Below are 17223 nucleotides of genomic sequence, written 5' to 3'. Positions count from 1 at the left end.
GTCACCGCCCCTCCCCCCCTCGGGTGTCCCCCTCCCCCAGCCCCTGTGTGTCCCCCCCCTCCCCAGCCCCCGTGTATTACCGCCCCTCCCCAGCCCCCGTGTGTCACCGCCCCTCCCCCCCTCGGGTGTCCCCCTCCCCAGCCCCTGTATGTCACCCCCCCTCCCCAGCCCCCATGTGTCCCCCCCCTCCCCAGCCCCCGTGTGTCACCGCCCCTCCCTCAGCCCCTGTGTGCCCCCCCCTCCCCAGCCCCCGTGTGTCCCCCCCCCCTCCCCCCCTCGGGTGTCCCCCTCCCCAGCCCCTGTGTGTCACCCCCCCTCCCCAGCCCCCGTGTGTCCCCCCCCCCTCCCCCTCTCGGGTGTCCCCCTCCCCAGCCCCCGTGTGTCCCCCCCCTCCCCAGCCCCCGTGTGTCCCCCCCCTCCCCCAGCCCCTGTGTGTCCCCCCCCTCCCCAGCCCCCGTGTGTCCCCCCCCCTCCCCCCCTCGGGTGTCCCCCTCCCCAGCCCCTGTGTGTCACCCCCCCTCCCCAGCCCCCGTGTGTCCCCCCCCCCTCCCCCCCTCGGGTGTCCCCCTCCCCAGCCCCTGTGTGTCACCCCCCCTCCCCAGCCCCCGTGTGTCCCCCCCCCCTCCCCCCCTCGGGTGTCCCCCTCCCCAGCCCCTGTGTGTCACCCCCCCTCCCCAGCCCCCGTGTGTCATCGCCCCTCCCCCAGCCCCTGTGTGTCACCCCCCCTGTGCACCCCCCCCACCGTGTCTCCCCCCCCAGGCTCCCCCCCCCATGCCCCCCGGGTGTTTCTCTCACAGACCGGCTGTATAGCTGTAGCATTTTCTGATTTATTTGAGATGTGTTAATGTTGTGTTGTGTTACCTGTGGCCTAGTCAGCAGCATATTGTGAAATAATAGTCTGACCGACCATTGGTCACATCCCACTACATCCAATCCACAGCACACATTACAGGGACCAATCTTTGATTCAATAAGAGAGGGGAGGTGTTAGGGATAATGAAATTATTGCTAATTATGGATATTCAGTAGCACAGTGCTGTATAAATCTCTGGAGCACATACTCCAAGTGCAATGAAAATATTTTAATAGTGTGTAGGATTCTTTGTTCAGAAAATCAGAATAAATTGCTCTTTTCCTCAGTGAACCTTTACTTACTGGATGGAATGGCGAATACCGGACTTGCAGCCTGTGCTGGACCCCAGCCCTTCATATTGGCTGCTGACACTCGCACATAGTAAGCTCGACCCTGGCATGGGATTAAAAAGATTCGATTAAAATGTTACAGCCCATGTACACTCTCCCCTATCATACACTCTGCCCACCCATTCAATCCCCTCCCACAGCCCATAATATCTCCAAGTTTGCAGATGACACTAAGCTGGGTGGCAGTGTGAGCTGTGAGGGGGACACTAGGAGGCTGAAGGGTGACTTGGACAGGTTAGGTGAGTGGGCAAATACATGGCAGGTGCAGTATAATGTGGATAAATGTAAGGACGTTCATGCTATTGAGGGAGTGCAGCGAAGGTTCACCAGACTGATTCCAGGGATGGCTGGACTGACATCTGAGGAGAGACTGGATCAACTGGGCCTTTATACACTGGATTTAGAAGAATGAGAGGGGATCTCATAGAAAAATATAAGGTTCTGACGGGACTGGACAGGTTAGATGAGGGAAGAATGTTCCCGATGTTGGGGAAATCCAGAACCAGGGACATAGTCTAAGGATAAGGGGTAGGCCATTTAGGACTGAGATGAGGAGAAACTTCTTCACTCAGCGAGTTGGTAACCTGTGGAATTCCCTGCCGCAGAGAGTTGTTGATGCCAGTTCATTGAATATATTCAAGAGGGAGTTAGATATGGCCCTTACGGCCAAAGGGGTTCATGGGGTATGGAGAGAAAGCAGGAAAGGGGTACTGAGGGAATGATCAGCCATGATCTTATTGAATGGTGGTGCAGGCTCGAAGGGCCGAATGGCCTACTCCTGCACCTATTTTGTAAGTTTCTATGTACACTCTAGTCACCCATTCAATCCCCTCTCGCAGTCCCTGTACAGTCCCCGCATTTGTAAATAACAGCCCTCCCTCCCCTGTGATGCCAGACTATGTTGCTGTGACAGTGTGAGGTTAGCATGAGTTGATGACTGTATTTACCGTAATCAGACCTGGGATTGTACATCTCAGCGAGCTGAGGTTCTCCACGATTATTTCCCCACACTGTGCTGAGAAATCCATCAAACAGCTCCACTCCACTAGGACAACATTATAAAAATAAATTGTAATTCTTTCAAAGACATGGCTAATAACATTTTTAAAACATTCTGGTCTTAACACAAATTTAGCATTTTATGGTGATAACACTTCCTGTGTCATCGGCCCCTCAGTGTGTCTGTCCCATTGCCCACACCCTTCGCTGCTTCTCCTGTGGTATCTCATCCTTATTTACTCTTTTTTTGATATATATTAATGACCTGGGTATACAGGGCATCATTTCAAAGTTCTGATACAAAACTGGGAAATGAAGCAAACAATGAGGAGCCAGTAACAGGCTCCAGGAGGACGGACTGGTGAAATGGACAGGTACGTGGCAGATGAAATTTGAGAGAGAGAAGTGTGAAGTGATACATTTTGGTCAGAAGCAGGAGGAGAGGTAATATAAACTAACGGGTACAATATTAAAAGGGGTGCAGGAACAGAGAGTCCTGGGGTGTAGGTGCACAAATCATGACAAAGAAGGCGATAAAGAAAGGAAAGATAGATTACGAAGGTAAACTTGCGCAAAACATAAAAACAGATAGTAAAAGCTTTTACCGATATATAAAACGGAAAAGAGTGACTAAAGTAAATGTTGGTCCCTTAGAAGATAAGAAGGAGGATTTAATAATGGGAAATGTGGAAATGGCTGAGACCTTAAACAATTATTTTGCTTCGGTCTTCACAGTGGAAGACACAAAAACCATGCCAAAAATTACTGGTCACAGGAATGTGGGAAGGGAGGACCTTGAGACAATCACTATCAGTAGGGGGGTAGTGCTGGACAGGCTAATGGGACTCAAGGTAGACAAGTCCCCTGGTCCTGATGAAATGCAGCCCAGGGTATTAAAAGAGATGGCGGAAGTTATAGCAGATGCATTCGTTATAATCTACCAAAATTCTCTGGACTCTGGGGAGGTACCAGCGGATTGGAAAGCAGCTAATGTAATGCCTCTGTTTAAAAAAGGGGGCAGACAAAAGGCAGGTAACTATAGGCCGGTTAATTTAACATCTGCAGTGGGGAAAATGCTTGAAGCTATCATTAAGGAAGAAATAGCGGGACATCTAGATAGGAATAGTGCAATCAAGCAGACGCAACATGGATTCATGAAGGGGAAATCATGTTAAACTAATTTACTGGAATTCTTTGAGGATATAACGAGCATGGTGGATAGAGGTGTACCGATGGATGTGGTGTATTTAGATTTCCAAAAGGCATTCGATAAGGTGCCACACAAAAGGTTACTGCAGAAGATAGAGGTACGCGGAGTCAGAGGAAATGTATTAGCATGTATCGAGAATTGGCTGGCTAACAGAGAATCGGGATAAATGGGTCCTTTTCAGGTTGGAAATCGGTGGTTAGTGGTGTGCCACAGGGATCGGTGCTGGGACCACAACTGTTTACAATATACATGGATAACCAGGAAGAGGGGACAGAGTGTAGAGTATTAAAATTTGCAGATGACACAAAGATTAATGGGAAAGCGGGTTGTGTAGAGGAAACAGAGAGGCTGCAAAGAGATTTAGATAGGTTAAGCGAATGGGCTAAGGTTTGGCAGATGGAATACAATGTCGGAAAATGTGAGGTCATCCACCTTGGGAAAAAAAAACAGTAAAAGGGAATATTATTTGAATGGGGAGAAATTACAACATGCTGCGGTGCAGAGGGACCTGGGGGTCCTTGTGCATGAATCCCAAAAAGTTAGTTTGCAGGTGCAGCAGGTAATCAGGAAGGCGAATGGAATGTTGGCCTTCATTGCGAGAGGGATGGAGTACAAAAGCAGGGAGGTCTTTCTGCAACTGTACAGGGTATTGGTGAGGCCGCACCTGGAGTACTGCATGCAGTTTTGGTCACCTTACTTAAGGAAGGATATACTGGCTTTGGAGGGGGTACAGAGACGATTCACTCGGCTGATTCCAGAGATGAGGGAGTTACCTTATGATGATAGATTGAGTAGACTGGGTTTTTATTCGTTGGAGTTCAGAAGGATGAGGGGTGATCTTATAGAAACATTTAAGATAATGAAAGGGATAGACAAGATAGAGGCAGAGAGGTTGTTTCCATTGGTAGGGGAGACTAGAACTAGGGGGCACAGCCTCAAAATACGGGGGAGCCAATTTAAAACCGAGTTGAGAAGGTATTTCTTCTCCCAGAGGGTTGTGAATCTGTGGAATTCTCTGCCCAGGGAAGCAGTTGAGGCTAGCTCATTGAATATATTCAAGTCACAGATAGATAGATTTTTAACCAATAAGGGAATTAAGGGTTACGGGGAGCGGGCGGGTAAGTGGAGCTGAGTCCACGGCCAGATCAGCCATGATCTTTTTGAATGGCGGAGCATGCTCGAGGGGCTAGATGGCCTCCTCCTGTTCCTAATTCTTATGTTCTTATGTTCTTATATTAAAGATGGCAGGGCAGGTTGAGAAGGCTGTTAAAAAGCTTATGGGATCCTGGGTTTATTAATAGAGGATAGAGTACAGAAGACAGGAAGTTATGCTAAACTTTTATAAAACTGACATCAGTTGGAGAATTTAGACCTTGAATATGCTTTGCTGATGGGAGAGTGTAAATCTGCGAGATGCTCTCTCCCTCTCATCCTCCTGGGCCACAGTAATGGAGATACTTCCAAAGGCTGAGGGGTTTGGATCGAGTAAATAGGGAGAGACTGTTTGCAGGGGCCGGAGGGTCAAAACCAGCAGACACCGGTTTAAGATCATTTGCAAAAGAACTAGAGGGGGAGATGAGGAGAATGTGTTTACGCAGTGAGTTGTTGTGATCGGGAATGCGCTGCCTGAAAGGGCGGTGGGAGCAGATTCAATAGTTACTTTCAAAAGGGAGTTGGATAAATAGTTGAAAAGAAACTAACTGTGGGGCTGTGGAGAAAGGGCAGGGGGAGTGGGACAAATTGGATAGCTCTTTCAGAGAGCCGGCACAGGCTCGATGGGTTGAATGTGCTGTCTGACTATGATTCGAGGACTCCTGCTCATTATCCGGTGACAATAACAATGTTTTAACACTGCCAAATTTCTCTTCTGCAACCGTGTCAAGTCACTTCTAACTGTTGCCTGGAACCTCTTCCACAGCCATGGGCATTTGGACGGGTAGGGGTACAGCATTATGTTTTCCCAGGGCCGCCCTCTCTGACTGGACCGTGTCCTGGGAGGTTTCATCACATCCCCGCTGCCCTGCCCCCATTGGCTGCCTGACATGTCAATCCTCACGGCAACCGGTCAATAATGGCAGCTACAATCCCCACAATCCTCTGCGCTCCAGAATCTGGTCCATGCACCGTATGGTTTCACCAGGGTCTGAGTGCATCAGAGCTGCAATGCATCCTGCGTGCGTAGTGACCCTGCTGTTTGTTATGAGTCTGCCTGGAGGGACCAGGAGGAATCAAAGAATCATAGAATGGTTACAGCACAGAAGGAGGCTATTCGGCCTGTCGAGCCCGTGCCGGCTCTCCGCAAGAGCACTTCAGCCAGTCCCATTCCCCGTAGCTCTGCAGGTATTTATCCAATTCCCTTTTGAAAGCTACTTTGAAAGCATTCCAGATCCTAACCACTCGCTGCGGAAAAAAAGTTTTTGCTCATGTCGCTTTTGGTTCTTCTGCCAATCACCTTAAATCTGTGTCCTCTGGTTCCCGACCCTTCCACCAATGGGAACAGTTTCTCTCGATCTACTCTGTCCAGACCCCTCATGGTTTTGAACACCGCAATCAAATCTCCTCTCAACCTTCTCTGCTCCAAGGAGAACATAGAAACTTAGAAAATAGGTGCAGGAGTAGGCCATTCGGCCCTTCGAGCCTGCACCGCCATTCAATGAGTTCATGGCTGAACATGAAACTTCAGTACCCCATTCCTGCTTTCTCGCCATACCCCTTGATCCCCCTAGTAGTAAGGACTTCATCTAACTCCTTTTTGAATATATTTAGTGAATTGGCCTCAACAACTTTCTGTGGTAGAGAATTCCACAGGTTCACCACTCTCTGGGTGAAGAAGTTTCTCCTCATCTCGGTCCTAAATGGCTTACCACTTATCCTTAGACTGTGACCCCTGGTTCTGGACTTCCCCAACATTTGGAACATTCTTCCTGCATCTAACCTGTCTGAACCCGTCAGAATTTTAAACGTTTCTATGAGGTCCCCTCTCATTCTTCTGCACTCCAGTCAATACAAGCCCAGTTGATCCAGTCTTTCTTGATATGTCAGTCCCGCCATCCCAGGAATCAGTCTGGTGAATCTTCGCTGCACTCCCTCAATAGCAAGAATGTCCTTCCTCAAGTTAGGAGACCAAAACGGTACACAATACTCCAGGTGTGGCCTCACCAAGGCCCTGTACAACTGTAGCAACACCTCCCTGCCCCTGTACTCAAATCCCCTCGCTATGAAGGCCAACATGCCATTTGCTTTCTTAACCGCCTGCTGTCCCTGCATGCCAACCTTCAATGACTGATGTACCATGACACCCAGGTCTCGTTGCACCTCCCCTTTTCCTAATCTGTCACCATTCAGATAATAGTCTGTCTCTCTGTTTTTACCACCAAAGTGGATAACCTCACATTTATCCACATTATACTTCATCTGCCATGCATTTGCCCACTCACCTAACCTATCCAAGTCACTCTGCAGCCTCATAGCATCCTCCTCGCAGCTCATACTGCCACCTAACTTAGTGTCATCCGCAAATTTGGAGATACTACATTTAATCCCCTTGTCTAAATCATTAATGTACAGTGTAAACAGCACAGAACCTTGCGGTACCCCACTAGTCACTGCCTGCCATTCTGAAAAGTACCCATTTACTCCTACTCTTTGCTTCCTGTCTGACAACCAGTTCTCAATCCATGTCAGCACACTACCCCCAATCCCATGTGCTTTAACTTTGCACATTAATCTCTTGTGTGTGACCTTGTCGAAAGCCTTCTGAAAGTCCAAATATACCACATCAACTGGTTCTCCCTTGTCCACTCTACTGGAAACATCTTCAAAAAATTCCAGAAGATTTGTCAAGCATGATTTCCCTTTCACAAATCCATGCTGACTTGGACCTATCATGTCACCTCTTTCCAAATGCGCTGCTATGACATCCTTAATAATTGATTCCATCATTTTACCCACTACTGAGGTCAGGCTGACCGGTCTATAATTCCCTGTTTTCTCTCTCCCTCCTTTTTTAAAAAGTGGGGTTACATTGGCTACCCTCCACTCGATAGGAACTGATCCAGAGTCTATGGAATGTTGGAAAATGACTGTCAATGCATCCGTTATTTCCAAGGCCACCTCCTTAAGTACTCTGGGATGCAGTCCATCAGGCCCTGGGGATTTATCGGCCTTCAATCCCATCAATTTCCCCAACTAATAAGGATTTCCCTCAGTTCCTCCTCCTTACTAGACCCTCTGACCCCTTTGATATCCGGAAGGTTGTTTGTGTCCTTCTTCGTGAATACCGAACCAAAGTACTTGCTCAATTGGTCTGCCATTTCTTTGTACCCCGTTATGACCCCCTGATTCTGACTGCAGGGGACCTACGTTTGTCTTTACTAACCTTTTTCTCTTTACATATCTATAGAAACTTTTGCAATCCGCCTTAATGTTCCCTGCAAGCTTCTTCTCGTACTCCATTTTCCCTGCCCTAATCAAACCCTTTGTCCTCCTCTGCTGAGTTCTAAATTTCTCCCAGTCCCCGAGTTCGCTGCTATTTCTGGCCAATTTGTAAGACACTTCCTTGGCTTTAATACTATCCCTGATTTCCCTTGATAGCCACGGTTGAGCCACCTTCCCTTTTTTCTTTTTACTCCAGACAGGAATGTACAATTGTTGTCGTTCATCCATGCGGTCTCTAAATGTCTGCCATTGCCTATCCACAGTCAACCCCTTCAGTATCATTCGCCAATCTATCCTAGCCAATTCACGCCTCATACCTTCAAAGTTACCCTTCTTTAAGTTCTGGACCATGGTCTCTGAATTAACTGTTTCATTCTCCATCCTAATGCAGAATTCCACCATATTATGGTCACTCTTCCCCAAGGGGCCTCGCACAATGAGATTGCTAATTAATCCTCATTACACAACACCCAGTCTAAGATGGCCTCCCCCCTAATTGGTTCCTCGACATATTGGTCCAGAAAACCATCCCTTATGCACTCCAGGAAATCCTCCTCCACTGTATTGCTTCCAGTTTGGTTAACCCAATCTATGTGCATATTAACGTCACCCATTATAACTGCTGCACCCTTATTGCATGCACCCCTAATTTCCTGTTTGATGCCCTCCCCAACATCACTACTACTATTTGGAGGTCTGTACACAACTCCCACTAACGTTTTTTGCACTTTGGTGTTCTGCAGCTCTACCCATATAGATTCCACTAACAACCCCAGCTTCTCCAGTCTATGAAATACCTCATTCCTGGAATCATTCTCGTAAATCTTTTCTGCACCCTCTCTAAGGCCTTCACATCCTTCCTGAAGTGTGGTGCCCAGAATTGGACACAATACTCCAGTTGAGGCCGAACCAGTCCCCAGGATTTTTCTCCCGGGTTTCTCACAGGCATGTGATTAATCTTTAATTCCACAAGAGTGCAGGACAGTGCTGGAGGGGAGCCAACAATGCATGCTCCCACTTCATTTTACACTCCACCAACCCAGAAATTACCCAAAGACAGCTGAAACTAACACAGATAATCAGCGCCTCATCATCGCTGCTCACACATGACAAACGGCAGCCTGGGCGATTGAGCAGCAGGCATTGGCAATCTGGGACCTGTACTGGAGAAGGGAGTCAGTGTCCGCGAGAGAGATGAGGGGGAGGAAAGAGGGAAATACCTTTGTATCTGGTGACCACAGCGGAGTTAACACTCAGCGGCTCCTGAAAGGTGACGGTCAGTGAAATGTTGCTCGTTACAGAGAGGGACACGTTGGTGGGAGCATCTGGAACCACTGCAATAAAACAAAGGGACAAAGGTAACTCACTCCCTATATATAAACCCCCCGAACCCCTCGATTATACCCCAGCCTATAACTCACTCCCTATATATAAACCCCCCGAACCCCTCGATTAGATTCCAGCCTGTAACTCACTCCCGGGTATCTGTTATTCTATATATAAACCCCCCGAACCCCTCGATTAGATTCCAGCCTGTAACTCACTCCCTCTATATAAACCCCCCGAACCCCTCGATTAGATTCCAGCCTGTAACTCACTCCCAGGTATCTGTTATTCTATATATAAACCCCCCGAACCCCTCAATTAGATGCCAGCCTGTAACTCACTCCCGGGTATCTGTTATTCTATATATAAACCCCCCGAACCCCTTGATTATACCCCAGCCTGTAACTCACTCCCGGGTATCTATTATTCTATATATAAACCCCCCGAACCCCTCGATTAGATTCCAGCCTGTAACTCACTCCCGGGTATCTGTTATTCTATATATAAACCCCCCGAACCCCCCGATTATACCCCAGCCTGTAACTCACTCCCGGGTATCTGTTATTCTATATATAAACCCCCCGAACCCCTCGATTATACCCCAGCCTGTAACTCACTCCCGGAGATCTGTTATTCTATATATAAACCCCCCCGAACCCCTCGATTAGATTCCAGCCTGTAACTCACTCCCGGGTATCTGTTATTCTATATATAAACCCCCAAACCTCTCAATTAGATCCCAGTTTGTAACTCACTCCCGGGTCTCTGTTATTCTATATATAAACCCCCGAACCCCTCGATTAGATTCCAGCCTGTAACTCACTCCCGGGTATCTGTTATTCTACATATAAACACCCTGAACCCCACGATTAGATTCCAGACTGTAACTCACTGCCGGGTATCTGTTATTCTATATATAAACCCCCCCCGAACCCCTCGATTATACCCCAGCCTGTAACTCACTCCCGGAGATCTGTTATTCTATATATAAACACCTCCGAACCCCTCGATTAGATTTCAGCCTGGAACCCACTCCCGGGTATCTGTTTATTCTATATAATCCCCCCGAACCCCTCGATTAGATTCCAGCCTGTAATTCACTCCCGGAGATCTGTTATTCTATATATAAACCCCCCGAACTCCTCGATTATACCCCAGCCTGTATCTCACTGCCGGGTTTCTGTTATTCTATATAAACCCCCCCGAACCCCTCGATGAGATTCCCGCCTGTAACTCACTCCCGGGTATCTGTTATTCTATATATAAACCCCAGAACCTATCAATTAGTTTCCAGCCTGTAACTCACTCCCGGGTATCTGTTATTCTATATATAAACCCCTCCGAACCCCTCAATTAGATTCCCGCCTGTAACTCACTCCCGGATATCTGTTATTCTATATATAAACCCCACCGAACCCCTCGATTAGATTCCCGCCTGTAACTCACTCCCGGGTATCTATTATTCTATATATAAACCCCCCGAACCCCTCGATTAGATTCCAGCCTGTAACTCACTCCCGGGTATCTGTTATTCTATATATAAACCCCCTGAACCCCTCGATTAGATTCCAGCCTGTAACTCACTCCCGGGTATCTGTTATTCTACATAAAAACCCCCTGAACCCCTCGATTAGATTCCAGCCTGTAACTCACTCCCGGGTATCCGTTATTCTATATATAAACATCCCGAACTCCTCGATTAGATGCCAGCCTGTAACTCACTCCCGGGTATCTGTTATTCTATATATAAACCCCATCGAACCCCTCGATTAGATTCCAGCCTGTAACTCACTCCCGGGTATCTGTTATTCTATATATAAACCCCCCTAACCCCTCGATTATACCCCAGCCAGTAACTAACTCCTGGATATCTGTTATTCTATATATAAACCCCCCGAACCCCTCGATTAGATTCCAGCCTATAACTCACTCCCGGAGATCTGTTATTCTATATATAAACCCCCCGAACCCCTCGATTATACCCCAGCCTGTAACTCACTCCCGGCTATCTGTTATTCTATATATAAACCCCCCGAACCCCTCGATTAGATTCCAGCCTATAACTCACTCCCGGAGATCTGTTATTCTATATATAAACCCCCCGAACCCCTCGATTATACCCCAGCCTGTATCTCACTGCCGCGTATCTGTTATTCTATATATAAACCCCCCAAACCCCTCGATTAGAATCCAGCCTGTAACTCACTCCCGGAGATCTGTTATTCTATATATAAACCCCCCGAACCCCTCGATTAGATTCCAGCCTGTAACTCACTCCTGGATATCTGTTATTCTATATAACCCCCCCACCCCCACCCCCCCGAACCCCTCGATTAGATTCCAGCCTGTAACTCACTCCCGGTATCCGTTATTCTATATATAAACCCCCCGAACCCCTCGATTAGATTCCAGCCTGTAACTCACTCCCGGTATCCGTTATTCTATATATAAACCCCCGAAGCCCTGAATTGGACAGCCCCTGTAGTTACTGTCAGTTCTATTGTCTATGGGGGAGGGTGTTATGTGGAAACAGACTTCGGATTCTGATCCCTTTGTTGTGCGGACTCTTACTTGTGTGTTCAAAGCCCGTTCTCATGCGCTTGTACAGGCTGTGTCTCCACTCCCAGGCTCTCAGTTGCTTCTCCCTCTCTGTACTGTCGTAGGTGATTCCGTCGCTCAGCTGGCCTACCCGGTGCTGGGCCTCCTGTATCAGGTTAGTCAGGTGCATGTCCCGCGTCTCCAGACTGACAACTAGCAACAAAACAAAGTGAGCTTAGTTCAGCAGCGATTGATTCTCACCTGCCCTGCCTGATGTTAATGGGGGATGCAGTTAAAAGCCTCAGAATGGGGTCTTCCACAATCTATCAAGTTCAAATAACCAATCAATAAGAACAGAATCTAGTCCTTTAACTATTTTATATACCTTAATCCCTGAGCCATACAGGAGGTGGGCAGGGGAAACGTCTCAAGGACACCCTCAATGCCTCTCTGATAAAGTGCAACATCCCCACTGACACCTGGGAGTCCCTGGCCAAAGACCGCCCTAAGTAGAGGAAGTGCATCCGGGAGGGCGCTGAGCACCTCGAGTCTCATCGCCGAGAGCATGCAGAAACCAAGCGCAGGCAGCGGAAGGAGCGTGCGGCAAACCAGTCCCACCCTCCCCTTCCCTCAACCACTGTCTGTCCCACCTGTGACAGAGACTGTGGCTCTCGTATTGGACTGTTCAGTCACCAGAGAACTCACGTTTAGAGTGGCAGCAAGTCTTCCTCGATTTCGAGGGACTGCCTATGATGATACCTTAATCAAGTGTATAGATCCAGCTGTGGAAACGTCACTGAGTAACTCCGGTTTTACAAGCTGGAAATCATTCTCGTGAGCCTGCTCTGAACCTTTCCCAAAAGCGCCCACCCTGTGAGCAGACCAAAGCTATCGGCGCTGTAAGCAGACAGAGAAAGGATGAGAGGACGGACTCACAGTGAGGGCTCTCCTTGGCTCCAGCCTTCAGGAGGATCCGAGCGACAGGCACATTGTTGGTCATCACAGCGACATCCAATGGCATCAGCCCCTCACAGTTGGGAGTGTTCAGATCCAGCTCATCCACACTGTACTCACTGAGCAGCAGCTGCACAGCATCAAGGTCCTGCTGCTCTACCGCCTCGAACAGGGCTTCATTGCACTGCAAATTCTGCAAGGGAGCACGCAGAATCTGTCAGAGGCACGAACATAAAAAGTAGCAGGAGTAGGCCATACGGCCCCGAGAGCCTGCTCCGCCATTTAATACGATCATGGCTGATTCAATCCTGGACTCGGGTCCACTTCCCTGCCCGCTCCCCATAACCCCTTATTCCCTTATCTATCGCTGTCTATCTCTATCTTAAATATATTCAATGTCCCAGCCTCCACAGCTCTCTGAGGCAGCGAATTCCACAGATTTACAACCCTCTGAGAGAAGAAATTCCTCCTCATCTCAGTTTTAAATGGGCGGCCCCTTATTCTAAGATCATGCCCCCTAGTTCTAGTCTCACCTATCAGTGGGAACATCCTCTCTGCATCCACCTTGTCGAGCTCCCTCATAATCTTATATGTTTCGATAAGATCACCTCTCATTCTTCTAAATTCCAATGAGTAGAGGCCAAAACTACTCAACCTTTCCTCATATGTCAACCTCCTCATCTCCGGAATCAACCGAGTGAACCTTCTCTGAACTGCCTCCAAAGCAAGTATATCCTTTCGTAAATTTGGAAACTGATACGTCCTTACTATACAGTATAAATGCACACGAAACCTATGCTTGAGAGAAGGTCAGTCTGTGACCTGTCCTTTATTCCTTAGCACTCAAGTGATGGAAGTGGGTGGAGCTTCCTCTTTTATACCTGAAGGTCTAGGTTAGGAGTGTCTCCCACAAGTTCACCACCTAATGGTCATTGTTCTCACAGTGTACAACTTAGGTCAGATTATACATAGAAACATAGAAACATAGAAAATAGGTGCAGGAGCAGGCCATTCAGCCCTTCTAGCCTGCACCGCCATTCAATGAGTTCATGCAACTTCAGTACCCCATTCCTGCTTTCTCGCCATACCCCTTGATCCCCCGAGTAGTAAGGACTTCATCTAACTCCCTTTTGAATATATTTAGTGAATTGGCCTCAACAACTTTCTGTGGTAGAGAATTCCACAGGTTCACCACTCTCTGGGTGAAGAAGTTTCTCCTCATCTCTGTCCTAAATGGCTTACCCCTTATCCTTAGACTGTGACCTCTGGTTCTGGGCTTCCCCAACATTGGGAACATTCTTCCTGCATCTAACCTGTCTAAACCCGTCAGAATTTTAAACGTTTCTATGAGATCCCCTCTCATTCTTCTGAACTCCAGTGAATACAAGCCCAGTTGATCCAGTCTTTCTTGATAGGTCAGTCCCACCATCCCGGGAATCAATCTGGTGAACCTTCGCTGCACTCCCTCAATAGCAAGAATGTCCTTCCTCAAGCTAGGAGACCAAAACTGTACACAATACTCCAGGTGTGGCCTCACCAAGGCCCTGTACAACTGTAGCAACACCTCCCTGCCCCTGTACTCAAATCCCCTCGCTATGAAGGCCAACATTCCATTTGCTTTCTTAACCGCCTGCTGTACCTGCATGCCAACCTTCAATGACTTATGTACCATGACACCCAGGTCTCGTTGCACCTCTCCTTTTCCTAATCTGTCACCATTCAGATAATAGTCTGTGTCTCTGTTTTTACCACCAAAGTGGATAACCTCACATTTATCCACATTATACTTCATCTGCCATGCATTTGCCCAATTTGTATGCCACTTCCTTGGCTTTAATACTATCCCTGATTTCCCATTGATAGCCACGGTTGAGCCACCTTCCCTTTTTTATTTTTACCCCAGACAGGGATGTACAATTGTTGTAATTCATCCATGCGGTCTCTAAATGTCTGCCATTGCCCATCCACAGTCAACCCCTTAAGTATCATTTGTCAATCTATCCTAGCCAATTCACGCCTCATACCTTCAAAGTTACCCTTCTTTAAGTTCTGGACCATGGTCTCTGAATTAACTGTTTCATTCTCCATCCTAATGCAGAATTCCACCATATTATGGTCACTCTTCCCCAAGGGGCCTCGCACAACGAGATTGCTAATTAATCCTCTCTCATTATACAACACCCAGTCTAAGATGGCCTCCCCCCTAGTTGGTTCCTCAACAGATTGGTCAAGAAAACCATCCCTTATGCACTCCAGGAAATCCTCCTCCACCGTATTGCTTCCAGTTTGGCTAGCCCAATCTATGTGCATATTAAAGTCACCCATTATAACTGTTGCACCTTTATTGCATGCACCCCTAATTTCCTGTTTGATGCCCTCCCCAACATCACTACTACTGTTTGGAGGTCTGTACACAACTCCCACTAACGTTTTTTGCCCTTTGATGTTCTGCAGCTCTACCCATATAGATTCCACATCATCCAAGCTAATGTCCTTCCTAACTATTGCATTAATCTCCTCTTTAACCAGCAATGCTACCCCACCTCCTTTTCCTTTTATTCTATCCTTTCTGAATGTTGAATACCCCTGGATGCTGAGTTCCCAGCCCTGATCATCCTGGAGCCACGTCTCCGTAATCCCGATCACATCATATTTGTTAACATCTATTTGCACAGTTAATTCATCCACCTTATTACGGATACTCCTTGCATTAAGACACAAAGCCTTCAGGCTTGTTTTTTTAACACCCTTTGTCCTTTTAGAATTTTGCTGTACAATGGCCCTTTTTGTTCTTTGCCTTGGGTTTCTCTGCCCTCCACTTTTCCTCATCTCCTTTCTGTCTTTTGCTTTTATCTTTTTGTTTCCCTCTGTCTCCCTGCATTGGTTCCCATCCCCCTGCCATATTAGTTTAACTCCTCCCCAACAGCACTAGCAAACACTCCCCCTAGGACATTGGTTCCGGTCCTGCCCAGGTGCAGACCGTCCGGTTTGTACTGGTCCCACCTCCCCCAGAACCGGTTCCAATGCCCCAGGAATTTGAATCCCTCCCTGCTGCACCACTGCTCAAGCCACGTATTCATCTGTGCTATCCTGCGATACCTACTCTGACTAGCACGTGGCACTGGTAGCAATCCCGAGATTACTACTTTTGAGGTCCTACTTTTTAATTTAGCTCCTAGCTCCTTAAATTCGTTTTGTCGGACCTCATCACTTTTTTTACCTATGTCGTTGGTACCAATGTGCACCACGACAACTGGCTGTTCTCCCTCCCTTTTTAGAATGTCCTGCACCCGCTCCGAGACATCCTTGACACTTGCACCAGGGAGGCAACATACCATCCTGGAGTCTCGGTTGCGGCCGCAGAAACGCCTATCTATTCCCCTTACAATTGAATCCCCTATCACTATCGCTCTCCCACTCTTTTTCCTGCCCTCCTGTGCAACAGAGCCAGCCACGGTGCCATGAACTTGGCTGCTGCTGCCCTCTCCTGATGAGTCATCCCCCTCAACAGTACTCAAAGCAGTGTATCTGTTTTGCAGGGGGATGATCGCAGGGGACCCCTGCACTACCTTCCTTGCACTGCTCTTCCTGCTGGTCTTCCATTCCCTATCTGGCTGTGGACCCTTCACCTGCGGTAAGACCAACTCGCTACACGTGCTACTCACGTCATTCTCAGCATCGTGGATGCTCCAGAGTGAATCCACCCTCAGCTCCAATTCCGCAACGCGGTCCGTCAGGAGCTGGAGGCGGATATACTTCCCGCACACGTAGTTGTCAGGGACACCGGAAGTGTCCCTGAGTTCCCACATGGTACAGGAGGAGCATATCACGTGACCGAGCTCTCCTGTCATGACTTAACCCTTAGATACACTTAAATTGGCAACAACAATGTTAAAGTTTACTCACTGTTATGGAAGAGAAAAAAGAAAAACTACTCACCAATCACCAGCCAATAACTTACCCCCTTGGCTGTGACGTCACCTTTCTGTTTCTTTCTACTTCTTTTTTGCCTTCTCCCTGTAGCTGCACAAGCCACGCCACTCACCGAACTCGCGCTGCTCCCGGTCTCACTGGCCTTTATAGGCCTCTCCGATCCCCGGAACTCCCGCCACTCGCCGAACTCGCGCTGCTCCCGGTCTCACTGGCCTTTATAGGCCTCTCCGATCCCCGGAACTCCCACCACTCCTCGAACTCGCGCTGCTCCCGGTCTCACTGGCCTTTATAGGCCTCTCCGATCCCCGGAACTCCCGCCTCTCCCCGAACTCGCGCTGCTCCCGGTCTCACTGGCCTTTATAGGCCTCTCCGATCCCCGGAACTCCCGCCTCTCGCCGAACTCGCGCTGCTCCTGGTCTCACTGGCCTTTTGTAGGCCTCTCCGATCCCCGGAACTCCCGCCTCTCGTGGAACTCGCGCTGCTCCCGGTCTCACTGGCCTTTATAGGCCTCTCCGATCCCCGGAACTCCCGCCTCTCCTGTCATGGTAGTCATATTGTGACTGGCGCCTGCTCTCGACAATTTCTTTCATGGCAGGGTGTATAAGGGATAACCGGGTTTTGAG

At 48.4% G+C, this 17223-nt stretch overlaps 1 protein-coding gene across 1 annotated transcript in view; it reads right to left on the bottom strand.

The window, feature by feature from the left end:
* Nucleotides 1-1155: 1155 nt before the first annotated feature.
* LOC139255980 (ankyrin repeat and fibronectin type-III domain-containing protein 1-like) overlaps nucleotides 1156-17223 on the bottom strand; it is a gene marked incomplete at its 3' end in the record, with an annotated part of 240149 nt that continues 224081 nt past the window's right edge. Inside the window, exons 4-8 of the mRNA XM_070874065.1 lie at nucleotides 12650-12860; nucleotides 11747-11926; nucleotides 9070-9183; nucleotides 2151-2248; nucleotides 1156-1246 (exon numbers count right to left, since the gene is read on the bottom strand). Of these exons, the coding sequence (XP_070730166.1) occupies nucleotides 1156-1246; nucleotides 2151-2248; nucleotides 9070-9183; nucleotides 11747-11926; nucleotides 12650-12860 (694 nt within the window). The remainder of the gene's footprint in view (nucleotides 1247-2150; nucleotides 2249-9069; nucleotides 9184-11746; nucleotides 11927-12649; nucleotides 12861-17223) is intronic.

Source organism: Pristiophorus japonicus, unplaced genomic scaffold (assembly GCF_044704955.1).
Source record: "Pristiophorus japonicus isolate sPriJap1 unplaced genomic scaffold, sPriJap1.hap1 HAP1_SCAFFOLD_664, whole genome shotgun sequence".
NCBI classification, from domain to species: domain Eukaryota; kingdom Metazoa; phylum Chordata; class Chondrichthyes; family Pristiophoridae; genus Pristiophorus; species Pristiophorus japonicus.
This window is presented reverse-complemented; position numbering and strand designations above follow the sequence as displayed.